At 42.1% G+C, this 24,212-nt stretch overlaps 1 protein-coding gene across 2 annotated transcripts in view; it reads left to right on the top strand.

Moving 5' to 3' along the window:
* LOC149864691 (ubiquitin-conjugating enzyme E2 E2) overlaps positions 1-23,874 on the top strand; it is a 321,449-nt gene extending 297,575 nt beyond the window's left edge. For both annotated transcript variants that reach the window (XM_090046557.1, XM_090046558.1), the window contains exon 6: positions 23,096-23,874. In XM_090046557.1, the coding sequence (XP_089902683.1) occupies positions 23,096-23,193 (98 nt within the window). In that variant the 3' untranslated portion in view covers positions 23,194-23,874. The remainder of the gene's footprint in view (positions 1-23,095) is intronic.
* The last annotated feature ends 338 nt before the right edge of the window (positions 23,875-24,212 follow it).

Below are 24,212 nucleotides of genomic sequence, written 5' to 3'. Positions count from 1 at the left end.
GTGAGTGTTGATTTCTGCATCTGGGAAGTTTATATTTATAGAGGAGTGAAAATACTGATTTTTTTCATTAGTCCCAGCAGAATCAATATGATTTGTTGAGCCATAGTTATCTGAAAGAGATTTGCAATTGTGACTGATGGATAGGTGTTGCAAATGCAGAACAAGGAGCCTATTCTCCAGTCAAGCAGCCTGTGTAACTGCATATAATACTAGTGCAAGTTTCATCAGTTCAGAGGGCAGTATATCTGTATACTCTCCACACGATGAATCCTTGTAAAAATTGCATAGAAATCCAAATAAATCATCTATTATAATCACTGTTATTTCTAAAGCAACTAAAACAAATAGCCTTAAAGACGGGAAATCTTATTTTGAAAATGGAACCTAGAGTAATTAAAATGCATCCTAAACTGTTCCCTTTTTCCAAACTTTGCCCTCTTTCACAGTTGTTATATGTGCTTTCTTTTTTGTTTCCTGTCTTTTGTGTGTTCAGTTCAGACATGCTGCTAATGGCAATATAGTGTCAGGAGTGAGGCAGCTACAGCACATTTGTACTCAGGATTTTTGTATCTAAACAGTGTTTCATATTTAATTAATTTCTTCCCTTACTCTACATAATATTTTCTCATTTAGATGACTGCATGAGACAAAATTGTTTACCTGAGCTTGTCTATAGAGTACAAACACCCTTACCACGAGTGGTATTTTATGTGCATTTCAATACTTAGTCCTTTTTTTAACTTTGAATTTCCTAATACAAGGCAGTCAGATCTTCACCTGATGAGAAGCAGCGTAGTTCCAGCTGAGGTTCTTGGCCAAAAAAATTTTCGTCAACACTTAGTTGCATAGTAATAAATTTTTTAGTCTCTTGTTTTTAGGAATGGGAATGAGGGGAGTGTGAATTTTTTTTTTTAGGCAAAATAACCTGTAATGTCTACCTCATTCCCACCTGACTCATCAGTTTTGCACAGCGAGCACAGTTTCCATTTTAGAGTCTTTATGTTGCCCCAGATCTTTTCCTTCTAATGAACGGTTTTCAGCCACTTTGAATGCTGCTTCTTCCTCATTTTATGATATTCTTGCTCACCCTACAAATCACGCTGTTTTGTCATCCTTTAAGTTCCTGAAAATGAGCTTGCTACATCAACATCAGCTGACCATTCGCCTCTGGCATTTTTACCACAAGAATGTAGAAACATTTCTGAAAACCTCGTAACCAACTGTCAGGTGCACAAAGCTACAATCCCAGCCATAAACCATCTGGCTATTAAAGCTGCCACTTTCTTTAGCAGAAACCTAGGTTCCTGAACAGCCCAGATATTACCTTTAAAAATGGTCACATTTTCATAAAGAGGCATGATATTTTGCAGCATGGTCAGTTTTCTGCATAGTTCACTGATTTTGTGTAGTTTTGAGACACACCAGACACCAAAAAATAAAGCTATTTATTTGCAATCTGCTGCTTTGATGTCACTATTTTCTAAGCAGCCAAGTCATTACATTCAGGGGAAGTAGCTGGAAGACAAAACTTTTACATAAAGAGCAAAATATATAGCATAACGGTGTGCAGTGAAGACTGGGCTGCTATACTGAGAAATAACATTCATTTGGGAATACAAAATGGAAATAATTAGTATACTGTTTGTAGTGCAACCCATCTTCACAGTGAAGGTACATCTATTGAATGGAGCATAAATTTAATAGGTTTTTAGGGTCAGAAGGGACCTCAGTAGATTGAGTCCAACCCCCTGCATTTTGCATTTTTAAGTTGAACTAAATAACAGATAACAGAAAAATCAACATTGATCAGATAAATGTTTCTGTTAGGCAGAAAGGGGTTGGCTTTAAAACTATACAAGTAAAAAATTCACAGAAGTTTAGGGCTGGAAGGGACCTCGTGAGATCATTAAGTCCAACCCACCAGCTCTGAACAGGAAATACTGCAGGGGTCAAATTCAGTTTTTACATTTTTTTAGCAAGTATTTATAATGGTGTCTCTTTCACCTACAGAGAGTTTTCTTGTAGGAAGCTCCTCATACATTTTTTATGGGATGCTCATATTAATTGGTGGCAATTCCAAGAACTTCTACCCTTCTTATAGGTGCTGTATACTGGCCTGCTTCAGAAGCATAGCTAAAGTACAAATAGTACAAAAAGGCAACCCTAAATGTAGAATTATATTGAGGCAGATCAATTATTTCCCTATCCATTTCTGAACAGGAACAGCTGCTTTAGATTATTTTTGAGCATTGAAGCATATGAGGTAAATCATGTCTTTTCTACTTGAGTTGATTCTTCAAAGTTAAATTCCAGATTTTTTTCCCAGCTCTTCAGCATTCTTCTCACTACTTCTTTACCAGCACTTCAAATTCTGGCCGGTGTCCTGCATAGCACCTGTGACTGGGAAACTGCAAGGAAAGTAAAGAGAAATGACCTATCCTTGTCCTGTGATACTTCCCTCAAACCCACAAAGAGAGTTTCCAGGATCCCTTCCATGCAGAATATGTTCCAAGTTATAGGCCTTACCTAGTACTAAACCTTATATATTTTGTTTCCTCAAACTATTTACTTAAACTGCTGCTAGATGAAATACATAGGCTCTTTAGAGCTGCCAGTGTTGTTTGCATTTGTATTAGGGAATAAGGTGAAAGGCAGTTGCTTTTTTGAGCCAAAATTTCTCTTTGTGATTTTTTTTATTTTACTGCCTTTCAAGGTCTTGGTAGATTTGATACAAACTTGTGAGCTTTTAACAGAACTTATCTTTAAGGGGAAAATCGAAAAGGGGTTGTAGCTTGCTTTTTAAAACTTATTTTTCTGTAAAATATGCTATTGCAATTAGTCTAACTATTAGCAAATGTCTATTGTTTAATAAAGATAGACGTGGCTGCGTTATGAGAAAAAAAAACCCTGCAAATTAAGGGAAGAACTAGTGTTTATCAAGGAAACAAAGTAGGCTAAGGAAATACAGTCTAGATCAGTCTGTGGAGCCTTATGTGTTAATGCCTAAAGGGTTCCCAAAGGAACTCCCATTTGATACTTCTTCCCAATTAGACATTGAGCCATTGATAACTACTCATTGAGCGCAATGATCCAACCAGTTATGTGTCTATCTAGTATTTTCATCTAGACTAGGGGTATCAAAGTCTTATGGCCCCATGCACCAAATCCAGCACACAGAGCCAATCTGACAGGCACTATGTGCCCTGGCCTGGCCCTGTATGCCACATGCAGCATACGCCTTGGACCAGCTCTACATGCCACGTGCAGCTCGTGCTGGCCTTGGCTGCACATGGACTGCATGTGCTTCATATGGTACACAGGTCTGGTCCAAGGTGCATGCTGAGCCAAGCTAGACTGGTTCTGTGCAGCACATGCAGCATGCCTTTACTGGACTGCCCCTGCATGCTTCATCCAGTACATGTGGCCAGTATGTAGACCCAGTCCAGGCCACAGACTGGTCTTATATCCCTCATCCTGCCTGTAGGGCCAGATGAGTTTGATACCCTTAGGCTAGGTACAGACATTCAAAAAGCCTGAGGTGGAAATCAGTCTAAGTTATGTGTTTTTTCTGTAAGTGTCATAGTTTAGATCGGTAGCAAATGGAACATACATTTACCCTTTGGTGGGGGGTGCAAATCATAGGCTGGGTTCTGCCATTTTTAAACCAATCTGTGTGCACCAAACTTCTGTTCTGTTATAGGTATAGACCAGTTTCTGATCACTTTTACTGGTAAAAATGTGTAATGCCTGTACTTGGCCCTAGTCAAAGTGAAAGAACTGTAAGGTAGATTCAGTAAACAGCATAGTGGTCTTTATCACTCCCAGTCTATTAATTGAGCATCATTCTATTAAGTACTGGTGAGGCTTCACCAGAAGTACTGTGTCCATTTTGGGGCACCGCACTCAAAGAAAGATGTGGATGAATCGGAAAGAATCAGACAAATCCAAAAGGTATGGAAGGCTATAAAAATAGTTAGTGGTCCAGGAAACATAATTCATCAGGAATGGTTGGAAGACCTGAGATTATTTAGTCTGTAAAAGAGAAGGATAAGGGAGAATTTAATAACAGTTTTCAAATACCCAAATGATGAGGGTAGACTATTTTCAGGCAACAGGGAACAGGATAAAGAGTGATGGTCTTAAATTGCAGCAGGAAATTTAGTTTGGAGACTAGGGTCTTGTGACAGTGGTTGAGTATTGGAAGATGTTACCTAAAGAGACTGTGGGATCTCCATCCTGGGAAGTTTTTAAGAGCAGGTTAGACAAACACTTGTCTGGAATGGTTTACATAGGGATGATAATGCCTTGATCAGGGCGCTGAACTAAATGCCTTTGGCTTCAGTGTTTTTAACAAGAATATGACCTTCAAAGAGAATTACGTCCCACAAATGATGCAGGTATCACTACCTCTCTCACTCAGCAGCTAAATTCTCCCTGGCAAATTCCCTTCAGTGCCTAAGTTTCTGCCAGTTGGCCTGCACACAACCACCAAAGTCTTGGTGCAACCTGCTCAGTACTTTATGACCCCTGCCACTCCCAGTGCTCCTTCCTGCCCATGGCAGGGGGTCGGACTAGATGATCTGTCTAGGTCCCTTCCGACTCATTGATTCTATGAGTCTATGATACCTACCTCACACCCAAACCAGACCAGGGCCTAATCTGGTAGATATACTCAGATGACATCTAACACCAAAGAGGAGTATATCTCCATCGCTCAGGCTTGTAGGGGGGCTGTTAGGAAAGCTAAGGCAGGTATGGAACTAGGGCTAGCATCAAGGATCAAGGACAACAAAAAGTCCTTTTTTAAATGCATAGGGAGTATGAAGAAAGCACCAGGTAACGTAGCACCCCTGTGAGATACACTAGGCAATCTGGTGGTTGTACCAGAGGAAAAGGCCAGACCTTTTTAACAATTTCTTTGCCTCCATTTTTTTGTGCAGGGACCAGGGCTCCCCCACTGAGATTCAAGCTGGACTCAGGAGTGACTCTGACAGGCCTAGGGTCAGGGAGGACCGAGTTAGAGAACTTCTGGAGGGGCCGGACATGTTCATATCAGCAGGTCCAGATGCTCTCCACCCTAGGAGGGAATTGGCAGGGGTTATCGAGGGGCCCCTGGCACAGCGTTACAAGCACTCGTGGTGCTCTGGCCAGGTGCCAGATGACTGGAAGAAGACCAATGTGGTCCCCATTTTCAAAAAAGGGAGGAGGGAGGATCCGGGCAACTATAGGCCCATTAGTCCTACTTTGATCCTGGGGAAGCACTTTGAGAAGATTATCCAGGAGCACATCTGGGAAGGACCAGCGGGGAGATAATACTCTGGGGCAACCAGCATGGGTTCATTAGAGGCAAGTCCTGTCAGACCAGCCTGGTGGCCTTTTACAATCAGGTCACAAAATCGTTGGACGCAGGTGTCACGGTGGATGTAGTCTTTCTGGACTTCAGCAAGACCTTTGACATTAAAAAGCTAGGCAACTGTGGCATTGATGCCTACACAGTCAGATGGATCACAAATTGACTGAGGGGCCACACTCAGAGAGCGGCGGTGGACAGGTCGTACTCGACCTGGAAGGATGTGGGCAATGGGGTCACCCAGGCCTTGGACCCACACTGTTTAATTTCTTTATTAGCGACTTGGATGAGAGGGTGAAAAGCACCTTGTTCAAATTTGCTGACAACACCAAGACCTGGGGCAAGGTAGGCACGCTAGAAGGGAGGAACAGGATACAGCTGGACCTGGACAGGTTACAGGGGTGGGCGAATGAGAATAAGATGTGATTCAGTACTGACAAGTACAGGGTGCTGTACTTGGGCAGTAAGAACCAGCAGCATACCTATAGACTGGTGAACTCCCTTCTCATAAGCACAGTGACAGAAAGGGATCTTGGAGTCATTATCGATTCCAAAATGAACGTGGGCCGCCAATGTGAGGACATGGTCAGTAAGGCCAACTGCACCTTGTCATGCATCCACAGATGCTTCACAAGCAGGGCCAAGGAGGTGATCCTCCCTCTCTATGCGGCACTGGTCAGGCCACAGTTGGAGTACTGCGTCCAGATCTGGGCACCGCGCTTTAGGAGAGATGTGGCCAGCATCGAGAGGGTCCAGAGGAGATCCACACACATGACAGCAGGGCAGACCCTATGAAGAGAAGCTATGGGACCTGAACCTGTTCAGCCTTCACAAGAGAAGGCTGAGAAGGGACCTGGTGGCCATCTACGAACTTACGGGGGGGACCAGTGGGGAATGGGAGAAACTCTGTTCACCCATGTACCTCCCAGAGTAACAAGGAATAATGGCCATAAGTTGTTCGAGAGTAGGTTCAGGCTGGACATTAGAAGGCACTACTTCACAGTCAGGGCGGTTAGGATCTGGAACCAACTTCCAAGGGGAGTGGTGCTGGCTCCTACCTTGGGGGTCTTGAAGAGGAGGCTTGACAATTACCCAGCTGGGGTCATATGAGCCCAGTATTATCTCCTGCCCAGGGCAGGGGGTCGGACTTGATGATCTACTTGGGTCCCTTCCGACCCTACATCTATGAATCTATGAACACCACCTAAAACTCAATGAGTAAAGGTTCTCTTTTACCCACTAGCCCAGTGATCTTAACATTTAAGTGATATGTGGGCGACGCATTCAAATTCTTTCTCTGTGTCAGAGAAATGAAATGCCAGTTTAACTGAAGATATTACTCAATGGGCTAGGGAAGTGTGAATCTGTAAGAATAGTTGTTTTGTATGGGGGGGGTTGGGGGGGAGAGGAGATTGGTTGGGTGGTCGTTTGGTTTATTTTGAATAAAACTACCCTTTGGTATGCCTGAGGAACCACCCTACGTAATAAATCAAGGAGATAAGCAACACACTGTCGGTTTTGAAAGTACTTATGCACCTGGAAATGCATGCCAGTCATACAGTAAATTTGATATGGTATTGCTGGCATAGCATACCCATTAGGGTCTCTTCTCATAAACACAAATCCAGATATCAGGAGCTTGTGTGTAGTGGTAATCCAGCAGAGCTGGATTACACCAGGTTCTGTCTGCCATGTAATATCTACCATTCCAGCTATTAATGATCTTCTGCGCTGTTTTTTTCTTTTTCTGTTTGGTTTTTTTAGCAATTAGTGGTTTTATTTGATGAGAGATATCTAGGCAGTAGGTATTCATTTAAAACTTTTAGGGTACTTACAGTACAGATAGATGCATGTACCTTGCTAAGAAAGCCTTGTGAGGTCAGTATGCAGCCTCACGTGGGTCCAAGAGTCCCAGCTAATATCCTGGCAACAAATGCAGTTTATAAAAGCCTTGTTAATCATTGCAGACTAAAACCTTTCTTTCTTAAACAAGAACTATTTTCCTTGGCAGGACACAAAGATAAATCACAGCCAGCAGTTTTTCTTTAAGAATTGTATTAATAAAAATGGACCAACTACCACTTCTTATTTCTGGAACATCTTCATCTAAGGGAGTCTTATATTTTCACACAAACCTGTGGCCTCAAGTTACATGCATCCAGGTTACTTGACAGCAATCAAATTAAGTCTGAAGAAAGGGATGAATTTCTACTTCCTCATACCCCAATTGTTTAACAATAGATGTGTTCCAAATGGATTACGGAGCTCACTTACTTTCACAGACAGGGAACCTTTCATTCCAGAGATTAGCATTAGCATGGTGTCAAATCTAGCCTAGCATTTATGTGGCTACAGTTTCAAACTTTATATAAACTAGTGGACAGCAGGTCCATTTCTGCCTAATCTTTGTTATTCAAAGTTTAATGCCTTGAAAACCATTGTTATAGCAAAGATTTGAATATGATGGAGATATCACTCTAATAGCTGCACCTGCACATTTTAGGCACTTGTGTGACCTTCATCATTATAGTATCTGACCACTATGTAATTTTTAATACATTTATTTTCACAACAACCCTGTGTGGCAGAAGGTAAGTGGGTGAAGAGAGAAGAGTAGTTCCTTAGATACTAACTGGTTCAGAGAGTCATGAGCTTTTGTAGACAATAACCTAGTTCATCAGATGTTTTGTCAGCCCTGTGTGGATCCCTTTTTACAGATGAAAATCAAAAGCAGAGAAATGAAGTGCCTTAGTTTCATACAGGAACTTAGTTTCTTAGGTCATACAGGAAGTTTGTGGCAGAAGAGAAAATTGAACCCACAGCACTGAATTATTATTTTTCCAAAGAGCTGCCATCCAGCCAAGTGTCCCCCATTTTATATTTGTCTTCTTGATTATTCCTACCGAGGTTTGGCACTTTGCATTTGTCTGCATTGAACTTCATTCTGTTAGCTCTAGCCCAACTTTCTAACCGGTCAAGATCCTTCTGAATTGCACTCACATCCCGTTCTTCCCAGTTTTATATTGTCCACAAACTTGCTTGAGAAGCTTCCTATGCCATCATCCAAATCATCAATAAACATATTGAACAGTACCAGGCCCAGGAAGGACCTCTGTGGAACTCCACTCAAACCCTCCTGCCATTCTGACATGGACCTGCCAATAATTACCCATTGCTTATGGCTATTTAGCCAGTTATCTATCCACCTTATAGCAGTTTTATCCAGAATACATTTCTCCAACTTGTTTATGAGAAGGTCTTGTGGGACCTTGTCAAAAACCTATATCTACAACATGCACTTCATCCACCCAAGTAATTACTTTGTCAAAGAAGCAGATAAGTTTTGTTTGACATGATTTGTTTTTCATAAACCCAGGCTGGTGGCTTGTGATCAGCCTTCCCTCCTCCAGACGCTTGCAAATGGCTTTCCTTATGGTATGTTCCAGTAACTTGCCAGGTATTGAGGTAAGGCTAATTGGTCAGTACTTCCCCAGGTCCTCAGTCTTGCCTTTTTTAAAGAAGAGCACTGCATTGGCCTGTCTTGTCCTCTGGGACCTGTCCCATTTCCCACAACTTCATGAAGATCATTGCCAAAGGCTCCGAGATATTCTTTGCCAGTTGCTTCAGGACCCTGAGATGAAGCTCACCTGGCCCTGCTGACTTGAATTTATTCAGACCTAACAAAACCTCTCTAACCATCTCTTTTGTTATCCCCCCCCTCAGTTTACCCTCTTCCTTATCCAGGTAATCCCTGTTAGGTATCTGGCAGCTTAATCCTTTTGTGAAAACTGAGGCAAAATAGCTGTTGAGCAGCTCTTTCTTTGTATCTTTGGTTAGGTGCTCCCCTTGGCTTTTTAATAGAGGATACACAGCTCCCTTGGTCCTTCTTTCTGATTAACATACTTCAAGAACCCTTTTTTTGTTGTCCTTAATCTCTTTTTCCAGGTGCAGCTCATTCTGTATCTTTGCCTTCCTGATTTTGTTCCTGCAGATATTGCTATTTTTGGTACATAACCTTGGCGACCTGCCCATTCTTCCATTGACTGTATGCTTTCCTTTTTCATTTGAGGCATTTTAGAAACTCATCCTCTTCCTGGTTAGGTGGCCTATAATAAAACTCCACCGTTATATCAGTGACACATCTTTTAGCTTTCATCTTCACCCAAATGCTTTCTGTTTTGGTGTCTTCTTCCTCCTGAACCAGGAAACAAGTATATGTGTTTTTGACATACAAGGCAACACCACAACCTTTTCTCCCAACCCTGTCCTTCTGAAACAGCGTAACCTTCCATGTCCCCATTCTAGTCAAAAGAGCTGTCCTGTCTGGTCTCAGTAATGCCAGTCAGATCATAGGTCTTTTCACAGGGTGCAGCTTCCAACTCATCTTGTTTATTCCCAATACTTCTCATATACACGTATCAGATGTATTTTGCATTTTGACTCGCTTCCTTTTTGTGCCGCTTGTTGCAGTGCTGTTCTAGCAGAAAGCCCACGTTGTACATTTCCCTTCTGGACATTGATATAAACCCCTTTTTGCCTGCAACTCCCCCCCTCCCCCTGTTTTGTACATTTCTTTTCTTTCTCAGTATTGGCAGAGACCTAGCATACTCATTGCATGGGTATGGCAAGGCTCAGAGCAAGCAAGCAAGCTGAAGTGGCTTTCTGTAGGAGAAACCTAGAAACTACATCTACATATCAATTAAGCTCAGTGTCACTAAAGAAAACAAAAGAATGAAAATATCCACTGCAAATACTGTAAATATATCCTGTACTAACCTCACGTACTGTCCCCAGTAGCCTTTGATCCTCACTACATCACATTTCATTTTTATATATTTCTCATAGTGCATTTTCATATTTCATCTATCTCATCTTTACCATGGCATTTTGTATTTTATACTTTTAAACTTTTAAGGACTATACCCCCTGTAGAATGAAGTTACGCCCTGGACCATTGTTAAAACTGCATTGAAATTTTAATTGTAAAGTGATAAAATCTGTTGAGTGAATGCGAGTGAATGATGAGCATCAGTAGACAATAGCCTAGCCAAAGGTTAGATAATCAAGCTAAAGAACTGATTCCTGGAACTGTGCACTAACCCTATGGACTATTCCTATAACCCATGCCAATACAGCCATTAAGTCAGTAAATCAAGGGTGGACTCCTGAAACTTCAGGTAACAGCAGGTAGAGACCCCTGTGACTAAGAGCTGTCATGTACTACTCAAGACCCACGTAGGACAGCGACCTTCAGATTGGGTAGCCAAGATGATGCTGGGGGATCACACAAGTCTTCCAGAAAAGGATAAAAGGCAGTGAAGCTTGACCCTCAGTGGCACAATCCCATCCAGCACCCAACTTACCAAGACAGAAGAACAAGCAGGCAGCCCCCTTCTGGAGACGACATCACCCTGAAGGACGCTGACCATCAACAGCAGATTCCAGAGCCTCAGATAGGTAGATATACTGACACCAGTGCTCTCACAATCACTATAGCAGCTACTATACACTATCCAACATGGGTTTGAATGAATGAGTGCATGTGTGTGTGCGCGCTAAGGTGACCAGTATCACCCATAACTCAAAGTTTGCATTTATGATTTTATTGTTAACTTCACATCCCATCCAATAAGCTATTATGACCCCGTGAGTTGGTCCTTTGTAGCCAGCACTGTAGCTCTGTGGCCCTTTCTCAGAGTTGACTTGCTTCTTCAAGTCCTTCCCCCCCTGAACTCTATGCTCAGTTGCTGGAGAAGTCAAGCTCTTCAGAAACAACCTTTGACAGGCAAGAGTTGGTCAACATAATTTTAATACAGTCTTCAAATGATTATACTCTTTGCTTAATTCTCTAAGATAAGGATATTATTAGTTTAAAGATTCAGATCTATTTCCAAGGGTTATGCCTCAAGTTCTTAATCATCTTGTCAATTTATTTCCCTGTCCTTCAAAGACCTTACCTTAAAAGACTTTGTTTTTATCTGGAGCTGATAAATACCATTAGAGAGTCATCTTAGATTTTTTTTTTCTTTGAAACCCATGCATTAGATCTGCTGGTGACTAAGATAACTCTGTGAATCACTGTCTTACTGCATTTCTTATTATTCTTTGGTGGTAATGTCTCCTGAAGGTTATACCACTACTCACTTTATCAAAGCCATGTCAACCATAGTAGCCAGGCTCACATTGCTTCCAACTAATGAGATAGATGTGCTGTAAGGCACAAAACATCATTGTCTAAATTCATTGTTTAACAAAATGTTGTCTAAATTCATGACCATTCTGATGCAACCAGAACTGGAATTTAGCCAGGCTGATCTGTAAAGTTTATTTGTAAAATAAGAAGTACAACTCTCCTCACCTTCTTGTCAGATTAGAAGGACCACTTCCACTGTAAATTACAGTAGTATAAATGCAGAATAAGTACATTGACTTCAATATAACAACTCTGTTTTATACTCATTTAATTTACCTTTCAGTTCTCTACATATTGTCTTTGCTGTTTCATCTGCCATAGAGTTAATGTTTAAAAATAGTCTTAGTAATTGTCTGGCTACTGTCTTTGTATATTCACATTTAGTTCTTAAAAGATAGCTTGCTCTTAATGTCTCCTCTTTTCCTGTATGTTGTATTATTTTCTAAAATGTGTTGTTCCTTTTTCTATAGAAATAACTGCTTTTTCATTCTTTCTTACATAATTCATTTGCTCTTTATCATAGTTTCTTTATGAAATGTAGTATTAGTTAATTTGGTGGAAGTATCTCTCTGCCCTATTGTCTTCTTCAAGTTAGGTACAGTAGATAGAATGACTTATTTTTAAAGTATAAATGGATGTAGTTATGAATTAATATAGACTATAAAGTGAGAAACGAATTGTGCTTTGCATTTTAGCATAAGCACTGAGTAAATTCATTCACAGAGCTCTGTTCTTTCTCCTGGCCTACATCACTAATTCTGAGCATCTCTTTTATTGTAGAGATTAGTATTATCTTAAACTAGTTTTTACTTATTTTACTTATTATGTTGTTGTAAACTGATGTTAAGTTACATGAGCATAACTGTGTTGTTACCCACTCCAAGTCTCGTGTTAGCCTTGACATAGGCTTCTAGATTCCTATTCAGTTGAAAAGAGATGATACATGGAGCACCATGGACACATTATAAGGCAAAAGTAACTCTGTGAACAAAACTGCATGCAATTTGTCTTCTGTTACCCTTTCATTTCAGTGTATTAAATTATCCATGGTTTTTAGCTGATGTGGCCAATAATGTTGCCAATAATTGCGGCAACCAGGAATGCAGCCTGGCAGCTTGGATAGCAATGTCCTGCCAGTATATCTGTTAGGGGGGAAAGGAGCTCTGGGAATGGGGGCTCTGGTGAATTTTGGGATGTCTGTAGACCTCCCACAAGCCCCTCCCCCCAGCGCCGCTGCCACCCACCCCAGCCCAGCCCCCCTGCCGAGAAGAGCCTAGCAAAACCCTCAGCCTGGAGCATGCAACAGGCAGCTCACCCTCACCCCACACACATCCGTGCCCTCTATGCCTTCCCAGGGGTGTCTACTGTGACAGAAGCCACTGCCCTGCCCTGCACCCCCAAACAAACCACTTGTGCCTCCATCCCATGCCCTGCCCCATCCCTCAGCCCACCCCTCCCTGCCCTGGCTGGGCAGCCCCAGCTCCTGTCCCAGCCCCACTCCCTCACCATGGGGCCTAGATCTGCCCCCACTCCACGCCTCTTCCTCCCCCATATCCCTTCCCCCACAGACTTACCAGCCAGATGCGGCTCTCCAAGCTGCCAGGCTGCATATCGGCAATTGGATCAGTATAATTGGCCATCAGTATTGGCCCAAAAAATCTTTATCGGTGCATCCCTATTACTAAGTGAATTGGTGCTTCAGTGAAAGATTAGCATTTGCAGTTTGCTTCTCATCATGTGAAATCATAAAAAGCAAAGCTTGTTGTGAGACATTTGTCAGGTGTTCTTCAAAAGTATCTGGCAAAATTTTGGTCTTACTGAAACTACCCATGAAAATATGTAGTCTTACAGAGGTATTTCTACTAAAATTATTAAAATTCACCATTTAATACATACAGCCTTACTTGTTGTTTCTTGCCGCTATTTACTGTACATCCATGTGTGCCTATGTCACTGTATAGGAAGAATGATTCCAGTTCAGACAAGACCTTAATTGTGTACTTAAAGCAAAATTTCTAACTTTTTGATGAAAACGAAACAGTGGGAATCTTTGGAGAAAGAGTTAGTGTCATATGATGAGTCATTTTTCCACAGGTTATCAGTACTCTACAGGGCTCTGTTGGCCCACAGGCATTTGGAAACTGCCGAAAGGACACTGTTTGTTTAAAATCATATACAGTATTTTCAAAGCTACAAGTCCTTATCTGTATAACTAATTTCCAAGAGTTTAAATACAAGAATTTCATTATATATGCCTTCCCTTTGCTTTTTTTTATTTCATTCAACTTAAAGAATGAAAACAAGCAAGCCAGTTTTCATCTTTGCTTCTAATAATTTCTCTATAAAGGAGGAATGTAGCCATGGATTCCCCACAGTGGATTGTCACCTTCTAGTTTAAGAAGCAGAGCAGTTTGTAGCGCAAGAGGCAGAACCAGGTCTTTCAATCAGTGGCCATAATAGATTGCTTCAACTCTCAAAAACTCTGCCAGCTTAGTCCTCAGCTGGGGGCTGGCTTTTCCAGATTTCCCTGCTGTGGAATAGAAACAGAAACCAAACTAAAAAGGAGCTATTTTTATTGTTACTATTTAGCTGATTGGATTGTGTGACTTTTACACTGGAGAAGTCTTTCTGATACAGTAGTGACTGGCTACATCGACTGTTTCACATTGAAATTTTAAACAGTGTAGTGGAAACATTAAGGCTTCATAAAAGCTTTCTATATATAGCAAGCATACAGTTTTAGCCTAAATTAGTGTCCCTCTAACTACTGTGACACCAGCAATTGGGATTTCGTTGCACGTCATGTAGCTGATGGAAGATGCATACTGAAATCAAGCTGTTAAACACACTACCTCCAATTTTTATTTCACTGGAGTCTGCTTGCTCTGTTCCTGAAACTGCATTCAAAAGCCCAAGGGATGAACTCTGCCCTTAAATCATTATTTGATGACTTGAAAATAGCTGTAAAAGTACAATCATAGAAAAATACAGCACAGTAGTACAGTCTCGCTTGTTTGGGAAGAAAATAGTTTTAAGGAAAATTACCATCTGTCTTGTGAATGACAAAACAGTATAATTAACATTAAACAAAGCTGAAATTTTGTAATGCCCAAACCTGGACTCATCTGCCAGCATTATTCTTTTGAATTATGCTGTAAGTTTGATTAGCCTCACTGTAGACATCAGATACAAGTTTTCATCCTTATGAAATGGCATTAGGTGTGCTGTAAAAGAACATGGGAATTCGCAGTAGCTCAGCACCTTGAGCCATGTTAAGCTATGCAAAAACTCCAGTTAGCACAGCAGTTGAAACTTACTATTTCTATAATGACATATATCCTGATAGAACATGAGAATTACCTACCTAGCTAAATTTATGAAGTGAGAGAGAACCTATTGCCACAGTTCTGTTATTAGCAAACTAAAAGGCTCTTTCCAGACTTGGGTCAGCGTGGTCCATCGAGTGCTACATCTCTGGATCTCTTTTGTCAGGTGCTTTGAGTCATTCTTACGCTAAATGGCAGATACAAGTACAGCATTGTCTTTAACCTTTAGAAGGTATCCCATACTGTGTAATCATAGTCTGAAGAAGTGTATTGTAACTGTGTATAGGGTCATTGCCTTACCTGATGCAAAGAAGGCTGATGTCCACATTTGTGCAATAGCAGGAGAGAGTAGCATCTTTATGCATTGACAAATGCATGGTTACATGGGTGGCAAACTGGCTCTAGGGGCGAACCCAGAGGGTGGTGGTGGATGGGTCGATGTCAACCTGGAAGGGTGTGGGCAGTGGAGTACCCAGGGCTCAGTCCTGGGCCCGGTGATGTTCAATGTCTTCATTAGCAACCTGGACAAGGGTGTGGAGAGCACCCTGTTCAAGTTCACTGATGACACCAAGCTGTGGGGTAAAGTGAATACACCGGCAGGCAGGGACCGCATCCAGGCAGACCTGGATAGGTTAGAGAAGTGGGCAGATCTGAACAGATTGCAGTTCAACAAGGACAAGTGTAGGGTGCTGCACCTGGGGAGAGGGAACCAGCATTATGGTTATAGGTTAGGGGCTGACCCTCTCAGCAGCACAGAGGCAGAGAGGGATCTTGGAGTCAGGATTGTCTCCAGGATGAATATGAGTCGCCAATGCAATGAAGCAATAGGCAAAGCCAACCGCACCCTGTCATGCATCAACAGGGGCATCACTAACAGGTCCAGAGAGGTCTTGCTCCCCCTCTATGCGGCACTGGTCAGGCCGCAGCTGGAGTACTGTGTCCAATTCTGGATGCCGCACTTCAAGAGGGACGTGGAGAACCTGGAGAGGGTCCAGAGGAGGCCACTCGTATGGTTGGGGGCCTCTGTGGCCAGCCCTATGAGGAGAGGCTGAGGGACCTGAATCTCTTCAGTCTCCGCAAGACGAGACTGAGGGGGGATCTTGGGGCTGCCTACAACCTTATCAGGGGCCACCAGCAGGGACTCGGGGAAAGTCTGTTCACCAGGGCCCCCCTTGGAGTCACCAGGAACAATGGCCACAAGGTGAGGGAGGATAGGTTTAGGTTAGATATTAGGAAGAACTACTTCACTGTAAGGGTGGCCAGAGCCTGGAATAGGCTTCCCAGAGAGGTGGTGCTCTCACCTTCCCTGGAGATCTTCAAGAGGAGACTGGACAGGCACCTGGCTGGGGTCTTATGACCCCTCCCACCCCCAGTGCTCTTTCCTGCCCATGGCAGGGGGTCGGACTAGATGATCTGTCTAGGTCCCTTCCGACTCATTGATTCTATGATTATTTTTATCACTGGAGAATCTTATTTCATGGATTCTGGATTCTGGCATATTACCTGGTATTTACCTGATAGTATTTTTACCTCTGACTGTACATGGACCCAATCCTGGTATTGGATAGCAAGGTTTAGTTTAGCATGCCACCTGGCTACTTGGCAGACACCTGGCAGTTAATTTCTAAGTCCAAGAGTTAGGGATAAGGAAGAACAGTAAATTAGCAAGTTTCAAAGTCTGTTGGTCAATGGAGTTCCTACTAGCTGAGAATATGAATGTTTGTCCTTAGCTAGTAGTGGACTAGTTAAAATCCTGAGTTGGTATGGCCTATGGTGGCAGTTGATACTATACTACTTTGAGGTTATCACACAGGGTATGTACAAACATTTGGGGAAGTTGGGGGAGATTCGATCTAGTTAAAAATGGCCATCTGATCTAAGGTAAGTTGGGAGGGGGTAGCTAGTGGGAGGGAACTGGGTGGCAAGCATGGTCTGGGGGGGTTGTGAGGCTTGGGGGGCAAGTGGGGTCTGGGGGCAGGATTGGGGAGGTAAGCAGGGTCTGCAAGGGCTCCAGGAGACCAGGGGGCAAGCAAGGCCTGCAGCAGGAGTTGGGATATGAGGGCGGGGGAGACAAGCAGGGTCTGCAGGGAGTACTAGGGCCATCAGAGGGGCAAACAGGGTCTGCAGGGGGGGGGATCAGAGGGATCAGGCAGCCAAGGAGGATCTGTGGGGGGTTGGAGGGTTGGCTTGGCAAGTGTGGCCTGTAGGGGAGATCAGGGTGCAAGTGGGGTCTGCAGTGGGGCTTGGAGGTTTTAGGAGGGTAAGTGGGGTACGTGGGGGTTGGTAGGGTCTAGGAGGGTTTGTTGGGATAAGGGGGGCTAGCAAGTTCTGCAAGGTTGCTTGGGGGGATGGAGACCAGCAGCTCTTTTTAGCCCCTCATCCCCTGACCCCTAGACAGATAACCCTCCTCCTGCGAACCAACCCCACCATCCCACCCACCCCTTCTCTCATCCTGACTTACTTCCTTGGCTCCCAGCACCAGCAATGCCAGTTAAACTGGTGCCAGGAGCAGCTTTCAGGATGGGGCATTTGTGGTGGGTTCAGGTTGGGGGCTGTCTGGTCTGCAGGGGGCATTGTCCATCTGGGGGATGGGTAAAGGGCCAGGGGGCTAAAAATAGCCTGGTGCCAGTGGGTGGGTAGGAAAAGCACAGCCCTGGGACCAGCAGCTGGGCTTTCCCAGTCCCAGAGCTGTGCTGGGAACTATACAGCAGTTCAGTTAGATCAGTCTCACTGGACACAGTCTGAGCTAAACTACCTCTGAGGTAGGGTTAAACTAGACCCAGTCGGTCATTTGTAGACCATTCTAACCTTCCTGAACTTTTGTACAGTTCATACATAGATCCACTTAACTAGGGGTGCAGACTGAAGTGACAATTTTTCCTTATCTGGCCCCAGAAAGCAGCCTACAGCTGTGACCAGACAGAAGTGCATGGCTGCAGACTGCTTTAAAAGGGCCCAATCCCTTAAAATCTGAACCCTCATTGCATGAGGGTCCAGATGAACAGGCTCCAAAATGAAACATGATATGCAGTATGTGTCTGCAGAGCTCCCAGCCTGTCACTGCTTTCAAAATGGGAAGAAAGAAAGGGAGTGGAGGGTGTTTGGTCTGGGGCATTTTCAGCTGTTACTGGAGGGTGGGGCCGGGTGGGTTGGAGCCCCTCTGAGGTAGGAGGGGCTGCAATCCACCCATCCCACCCTCTGGTGCCAGCTGGGAAACCCCCAAAATGAGCTCTTTTGGCCCCCTTTCCCCCCTCATTCTAAAAACAGCAGCTGGGCTGGGAGGGCAGAGTGGCATTGCTACAGAAACTGAACTGCAGGCTCGCAGCAAGCAGCTGGGATCCCCAATTCCTGAACCCAACAGCAAACTCCTGTTGGGTCTGAGGTATCACTGCAACTCATAGCACTTCCTTCAAACCACTGTGAGTTGCAACAGGGAGCTGCTTTTCTGTCTACACCCTAAGGATTTAAGCATAAGGTTCACACCTGGGCAAACTAAGTTAAATAAGGTGGCCATTTTTAGCACTGTCTAACCTCCCAAAACATCTTTATGTACCCATAGTTCAGCACAACTGGTCATCTCTGCTCGAGCATCTCAGAGCTGTAAAGTCAAGGATGTTACAGGTCAGGATTACTGTGCCTTGTCTGAGCGATCTGGCAAATCTGTGCAAACTTTCTTAAACCAATTTTGTTGCTTATTAGCACGCATGCTAAGGACCCTGTGCTACAGATGCTTATACACAGGAGTAACCTCACCCATGAGTTACAGCCCCTGAGTAAATGTTTGCAGGATCAAGCTCCAATTTAACTCACAATTGGTACATGTTTATTTAAAATTCTCTGTTTGGGGAAGTGGCTTGGCTCAATCTTCTGTGTACCATTTATCTAAATAATAATTCTTTGTCATGATTTTGCCTTGGCTTTTCATGTGTTTGAAATATCACTTAACTTTGTTATTATTATTAGTTGTTATTTATTGTGTTTTTCTTTGAATTTATTGTATAAATAATCCTGATTACACACATTTTTGGCATGACTTTACATCTTGATCACTACTTGTGTTTGTTGTTTGGACACAGTCCCACTTGGATTAGATTTCTGAAATGCTCTCTGATGTAACTGCTGAATTACAACACTAGTTTATTAGTTATAGAAACAAATCTCCATTACTAAAAATAAAATCACTGATATTTCCAAGTGCAGAATGAAAAGCGATTTTACAGCAATGAGAAAGGGAAATGTTGAAAAAGTACATGACAGTTACACAGTTTGGGGTTGAATATTCTTTTTTTATCTTTTAATTTGCTTTTGCTTATGACAGTAGTTTTATAAACACGCATTTCTTTCTGTTGAATAGAGGTTTAACGCTATCATGTCTACAGAGCAAGTCTACCAACTAGATTGTACTCAGCTCCTGCTCATTTCTCCAAGGAAGGGAGAGGGAATGACCACCCTAGTACTGGTTTTTTTCTAATTTGTATTATTGCCTCACTTGATCCCAACCAAGACTCTCAGTCCCACTGTATAGAGCAGTGATTCTCAAACAGGATGCTGCCTGATCTTTTGAAAGGTGCATAAGCTGTGGGGAGATAAGTAGGATGTTGGGAGATGAGCAGATAAATTAGGCAGGCAAGCACAGACTCAGGCTGGTCTCTGCCTAGATAAGACTCCATCCCAACTGTGAAGCCCCTCTGTAATATATTATATACTTTAATATATAAATTAGTTTTTGAAAGTGGGTGCCATTCAATTCCCAAACGTTATGGAAGGATGCCTCCAGTCCAGTGAGGGGTGTCTCAAGTCCAGAAAGGTTGAAAACTAATAGGGTAGACATACAGTAAGGGCACGTTCTTACCTTGAAAATCTCCAATCTGATTATTCAAGACAGACAGAAGTTGAGGCAGGAAAGACACAGAACCAGGAGCTACAGTGTGGCACACCCAACATCAGAAGAGGGAATGTAATCCTAATCTTCTGAACCCCCATTTTATACATTATCCACTGTCACTCCTCTGCTACCTTCGGACTTGCTTCTTGCATGCTCCCTTGGCATCCTCACCCACTCTGCTGAGGGCATACAGGGCAGTGAAGAACCAACCACTGATCTAGTGCTTCTCTCCTTTTCAGGGTTTGAGAGGGAAGACCTGTGTCCACAGCTAATCTAACTTGTACAGAATGAGTTACTCAACTTTTTCTGTTCCGTTCTATAGATGAGCCACTTCTTTCCCTTAGTCACCTTCTTGTCACCTTCTGTTTATACTTGAAAACTGTATACCTAATTCCCAGAGATACAAAAAGTCCATGGTCTGTCAGTGACCCTTCCCTCTGAATATCAACATGAACCAGTCTCTCTTGGTTAAAGGAAATGTAGATGTCATGCTCCTCTCTAGAGAAGGCATTGTCCTCCTGATGATTGTAGAATTTCATAGGAACTGCTAAAGAGTTGTATGGGCTCTTCAGTTCCCCCTTAAAGAGGTTTGCAAACCTCCTCATAAATTATTGGGTGTTTTGCACATTTCCACAATGACCCTATATCTGATCCAGGAATGAGAGCAAACCAGACTTTGCAGAAATGAGTAACCGTAACACAACACCTGAGGGTTCCTCTTCTGAAATCCCAGAGAATAACAGGAAGGATATTGTACCAACAATTATAGCTGTTTTAAAATCTACAGACTCTTGCTGTGACTGGACGCGAGAATATTATGGAACCGTCAGTATGTAAGGATGTTAAGGGCTCTCTGACTGCTGGCCCAGGCCCTGACACTTAACTTATTCTGCATGTTCAACTTTACTATCCCAATTAGTTTCATAGTGGAACTGCTCCAGGCATTAAAATTAAACATGGGCCTAAGTGACTGCAGGATTGAGATTTTAAGAGGTTATTGTGCCGCATTTACAGCACTGACAGTTCTTCTTCACTTAGATAGTGAATGAAGGAATCAAACCAAAATCATAGCTAAGTAAGCTTGAAAGAGACCTCAAGAGGTCATCTAGTCCAGCTCTCTGCCTGAGGCAGGAAGGGTCTTGTACTTCATATGGCAGTGCAACTTGCTACCTTAGCATTGTTAGCACTACACGATAACAGATTTGTGTAGGCAGTTTTCTAATGTAGGTGGTAACCCAGTCTAATCAAATCTGGTTATACCAAAATAATTTATTCACTGACCTGAACAGAATTTCTTTGCCATTCAAAATATTTGGCCTTTTAGTTCTCAGAATGACCGGGGTTAGAAGCACTGTACTCAGTGCACGAAAGTAGTAGCTTGGGTTGATCAACAGCATCATCTCCAGCCAATTAAAAAGCCCGTTAATTATTTACTGGTTCTAATAGGAGTCACGTTCTCCTGGGTCAGAAAGATGGTATCAGTGCAGTTGAACTGCCAAAGTGTGGCAGTGTAGTATCAGGAGACTTATTGCTGCAGCCAAAATACAAAAAAAGTCAGTTGTGCCAGGGGAAAAGTTAGTAGATTTATACCCGATTTAAACTTAAAATGCCATCACTTGAAAAAGTAAAATGTTTGTGAAGTACAGTCATTTCTAGAGAAATTTGTATGGACTTTTTGGTTTGTGGGTTTATAGAAACTCATTTGTTTTGCTTTTGTTTTGTTTAATGTTTCAAGGAGCCATTTGTGGAGTCAAAATACTGTAAGATCTGTTTTTTTAGGGGGTATTTCTTATTTTCAGGAAAGTGAAAATACCATGAAAAAACCAGATGATGTATTATTTGGGCTGCACAAACAATTCCAGGAAGCACAACAAGCCCACATTAACCAAACACCGGTACCAAAACGTTGGGTTTTGCTCTACTTCCTGTAGAAGTAGTAAGGAATCAGAATTCATAGCAGAGGTGATATCTTTTATTAAACCAACTAGATATTTGCCAAAAAAGTCTTTATTTGCAAGCTTTTGGGCACACACACCCTTCCTCAGGTATAGGAGAATGCAAAGAATGTAAAATTTCTCCTAAGTGGATATGAAATTTCATATTTCATAGGAGAGATGAAGGTGTTTGCACAAAATGAACTATTCCAACCAAGAGGTCTTACAACACCTTCAGCTTTTCTTTGAAATAAGAACTTCCATTTCCACTCAGGAAAAATCTAGTTGTTTCAATAAAAGATATCACCTCTGCCACGAGTTCTGATTCCTTACAACTTCTACGGGAACTAGAACAAACCCCAAAGTTTTGGTATTGGTGTTTGGTTAATGTGGGCTTGTTGTGCTTCCTGGAATTGTTTGTGAGCCCAAATAATACATCAGTTGGTCTTTTTATGGTATTTTCACATTCCTGAAAATAAGAAACACCCCCTAAAAAAACAGATCTTACATTATTTTATCTCCACAAATAGTTCATATTCCAACCAAGAGATCTTACAACACCTTCAGCACTCCTGTAAAATATGAATTTTCATTTCTGCCTAGGAGAAATTTTATAATCTTTACATTCTCCTATACCTGAGGAAGAGTGAGTGTGCCTGAAAGCCTGTAAATAAATATATTTTTTTGCAAATATCTAGTTGGTCTAATAAAAGATATCACCTCTGCCATGAGTTCTGATTCTTTTTGCGGAACTTGTATGCCTGTTGTAGAAGTTGTATGCATTTGAGCCTATGGTTATGCCACTAAAATTAAAAAATATGCACACACACAAACATTGGAGCACAGCATAATATTTTGGGGGTTTCATCATGGACCGTAACTGGGGATCGTAACTTCTTCATCTGAAGATATGTTCTGTCATTGCTGGTGGATTAGAACAGGGGTTGGCAACCTAAGGCTTGTGGACATGGGGCTTCAGCAGCATTTGGGGGAGAGGAGGGGCTTTAGCGCAGTTGCTTTCCCATGCCACTGGCACCACAGGGAAAAGCACTCTCCCTGTGCCACCATGGGAAAAAGCAGTGGGTCCTAGCAACCTCTGACCTGACCTGGATTCAGTGTAGCCCCCAACCTTAAAAGGTTGACAACCACTGGTTTGGAATACTACAGAAACATTTCTTTTTAAAGCTATTGACATTTCAGTCATTTTTTTTCTTATTTCTCCCTAAAGGCATGTCTGCTTTAAAAAAGGGGAAGGTACATAATAAATACATCTTGTTCTTCAAATGCAACCTAACAGACCTTAGTTACATTGTATTCAACAACATTTTGTGGGCCTGCAGCTGCAGCAGAGAGACAGCCCTTCCAACACTGACAACGATTTCTTTCACGGTTTTGTTTTCTTTCCAGCTGACCCCCTGGTTGGAAGTATTGCCACTCAGTATATGACGAACAGAGCAGAGCACGACAGAATGGCCAGACAGTGGACAAAGAGATACGCTACATAGGAACCCGCTACGAACGTTCTGGACCTGAGCAAGCACATTCACTAAGTGCATCAATAGCCCTTCCCTTCCCTTTGTTTTTATTTTTTATTAAATTTTGAACTGTTTTGTGACAGAAGGTTGTCCTTCCTTTGTTTTTGTTTTTGTTTCTTATTTTTATTTGTTTTGTTTTATATTTTTATTCTGTTAACTTGAAAGTTGTTTCCCTCAGACATAGGCAGGGATTTTTGGTTATCAGTGCAAAGAATGTTGGATCTGTAATAGTAGAGAGCTTTATCACAAAGCTTTGTATTAATGTGTGGTTTTTTTTTCATGTGGTCTTTGGGGAAAAACAAACAAATTCAGAATTATATCTTGTTTCTACTTAAATGTAGTGTTTAGGGTTATTTTTTTGTACTGAAGTCTTTAATGGTGGGTGCATGCTATTGGGAACAAGTTTTGTATAAAAGCTTAAAATCAAGAATCACTGTGCATTACTAAGACTGTGTTTATCACTAGCCTTCTGTTTCCCGCACAAGGCTATTGGATTGAACAAAATAATACGTATTTTGATTTACTTAAGAAAGTGCTTGTAAATTTCTTAGGGACCTGCCACTTTTGACTGTGGATCAATTGATGTACACTTGTATTATTAAAGCACTCAATAAAACACTGTGGCTGATAAATGCACTTTTTGCAAGACACTGCTTTTTTATTTTGTATAGTGTAGATGGCACAGCTCTGTGTGCAAGCAAACTTTCACGATGCTAGCACTGAACTTATCATTTCTTCTTGACAACAGTTTCTTAACAGCTGGAATTTCTCATTAAACTCTAGCTTCAGTGTTATAATATATATGCTAAACAATAATAATATGCACGTATAGTAGCTGGGCACTGGGATGTAAAAGGATGTTTGTAATCATTCTTAAAATTACAATAATACTATTATTACTAATATTGTATATTTAATAAAAAGGTCATCCTTTTATGTGTTAGTGCTGAGATACTCTAAAACCTCCTGCTTTATCATCTTTTTTTTGC

Source organism: Crocodylus siamensis, chromosome 5 (genome assembly GCF_052110815.1).
Source record: "Crocodylus siamensis isolate JL-2025a chromosome 5, ASM5211081v1, whole genome shotgun sequence".
Taxonomy (NCBI): Eukaryota; Metazoa; Chordata; order Crocodylia; family Crocodylidae; genus Crocodylus; species Crocodylus siamensis.
The sequence above is the reverse complement of the archived record's forward strand: the minus strand, read 5'-3'. Positions and strand labels throughout refer to the sequence as shown.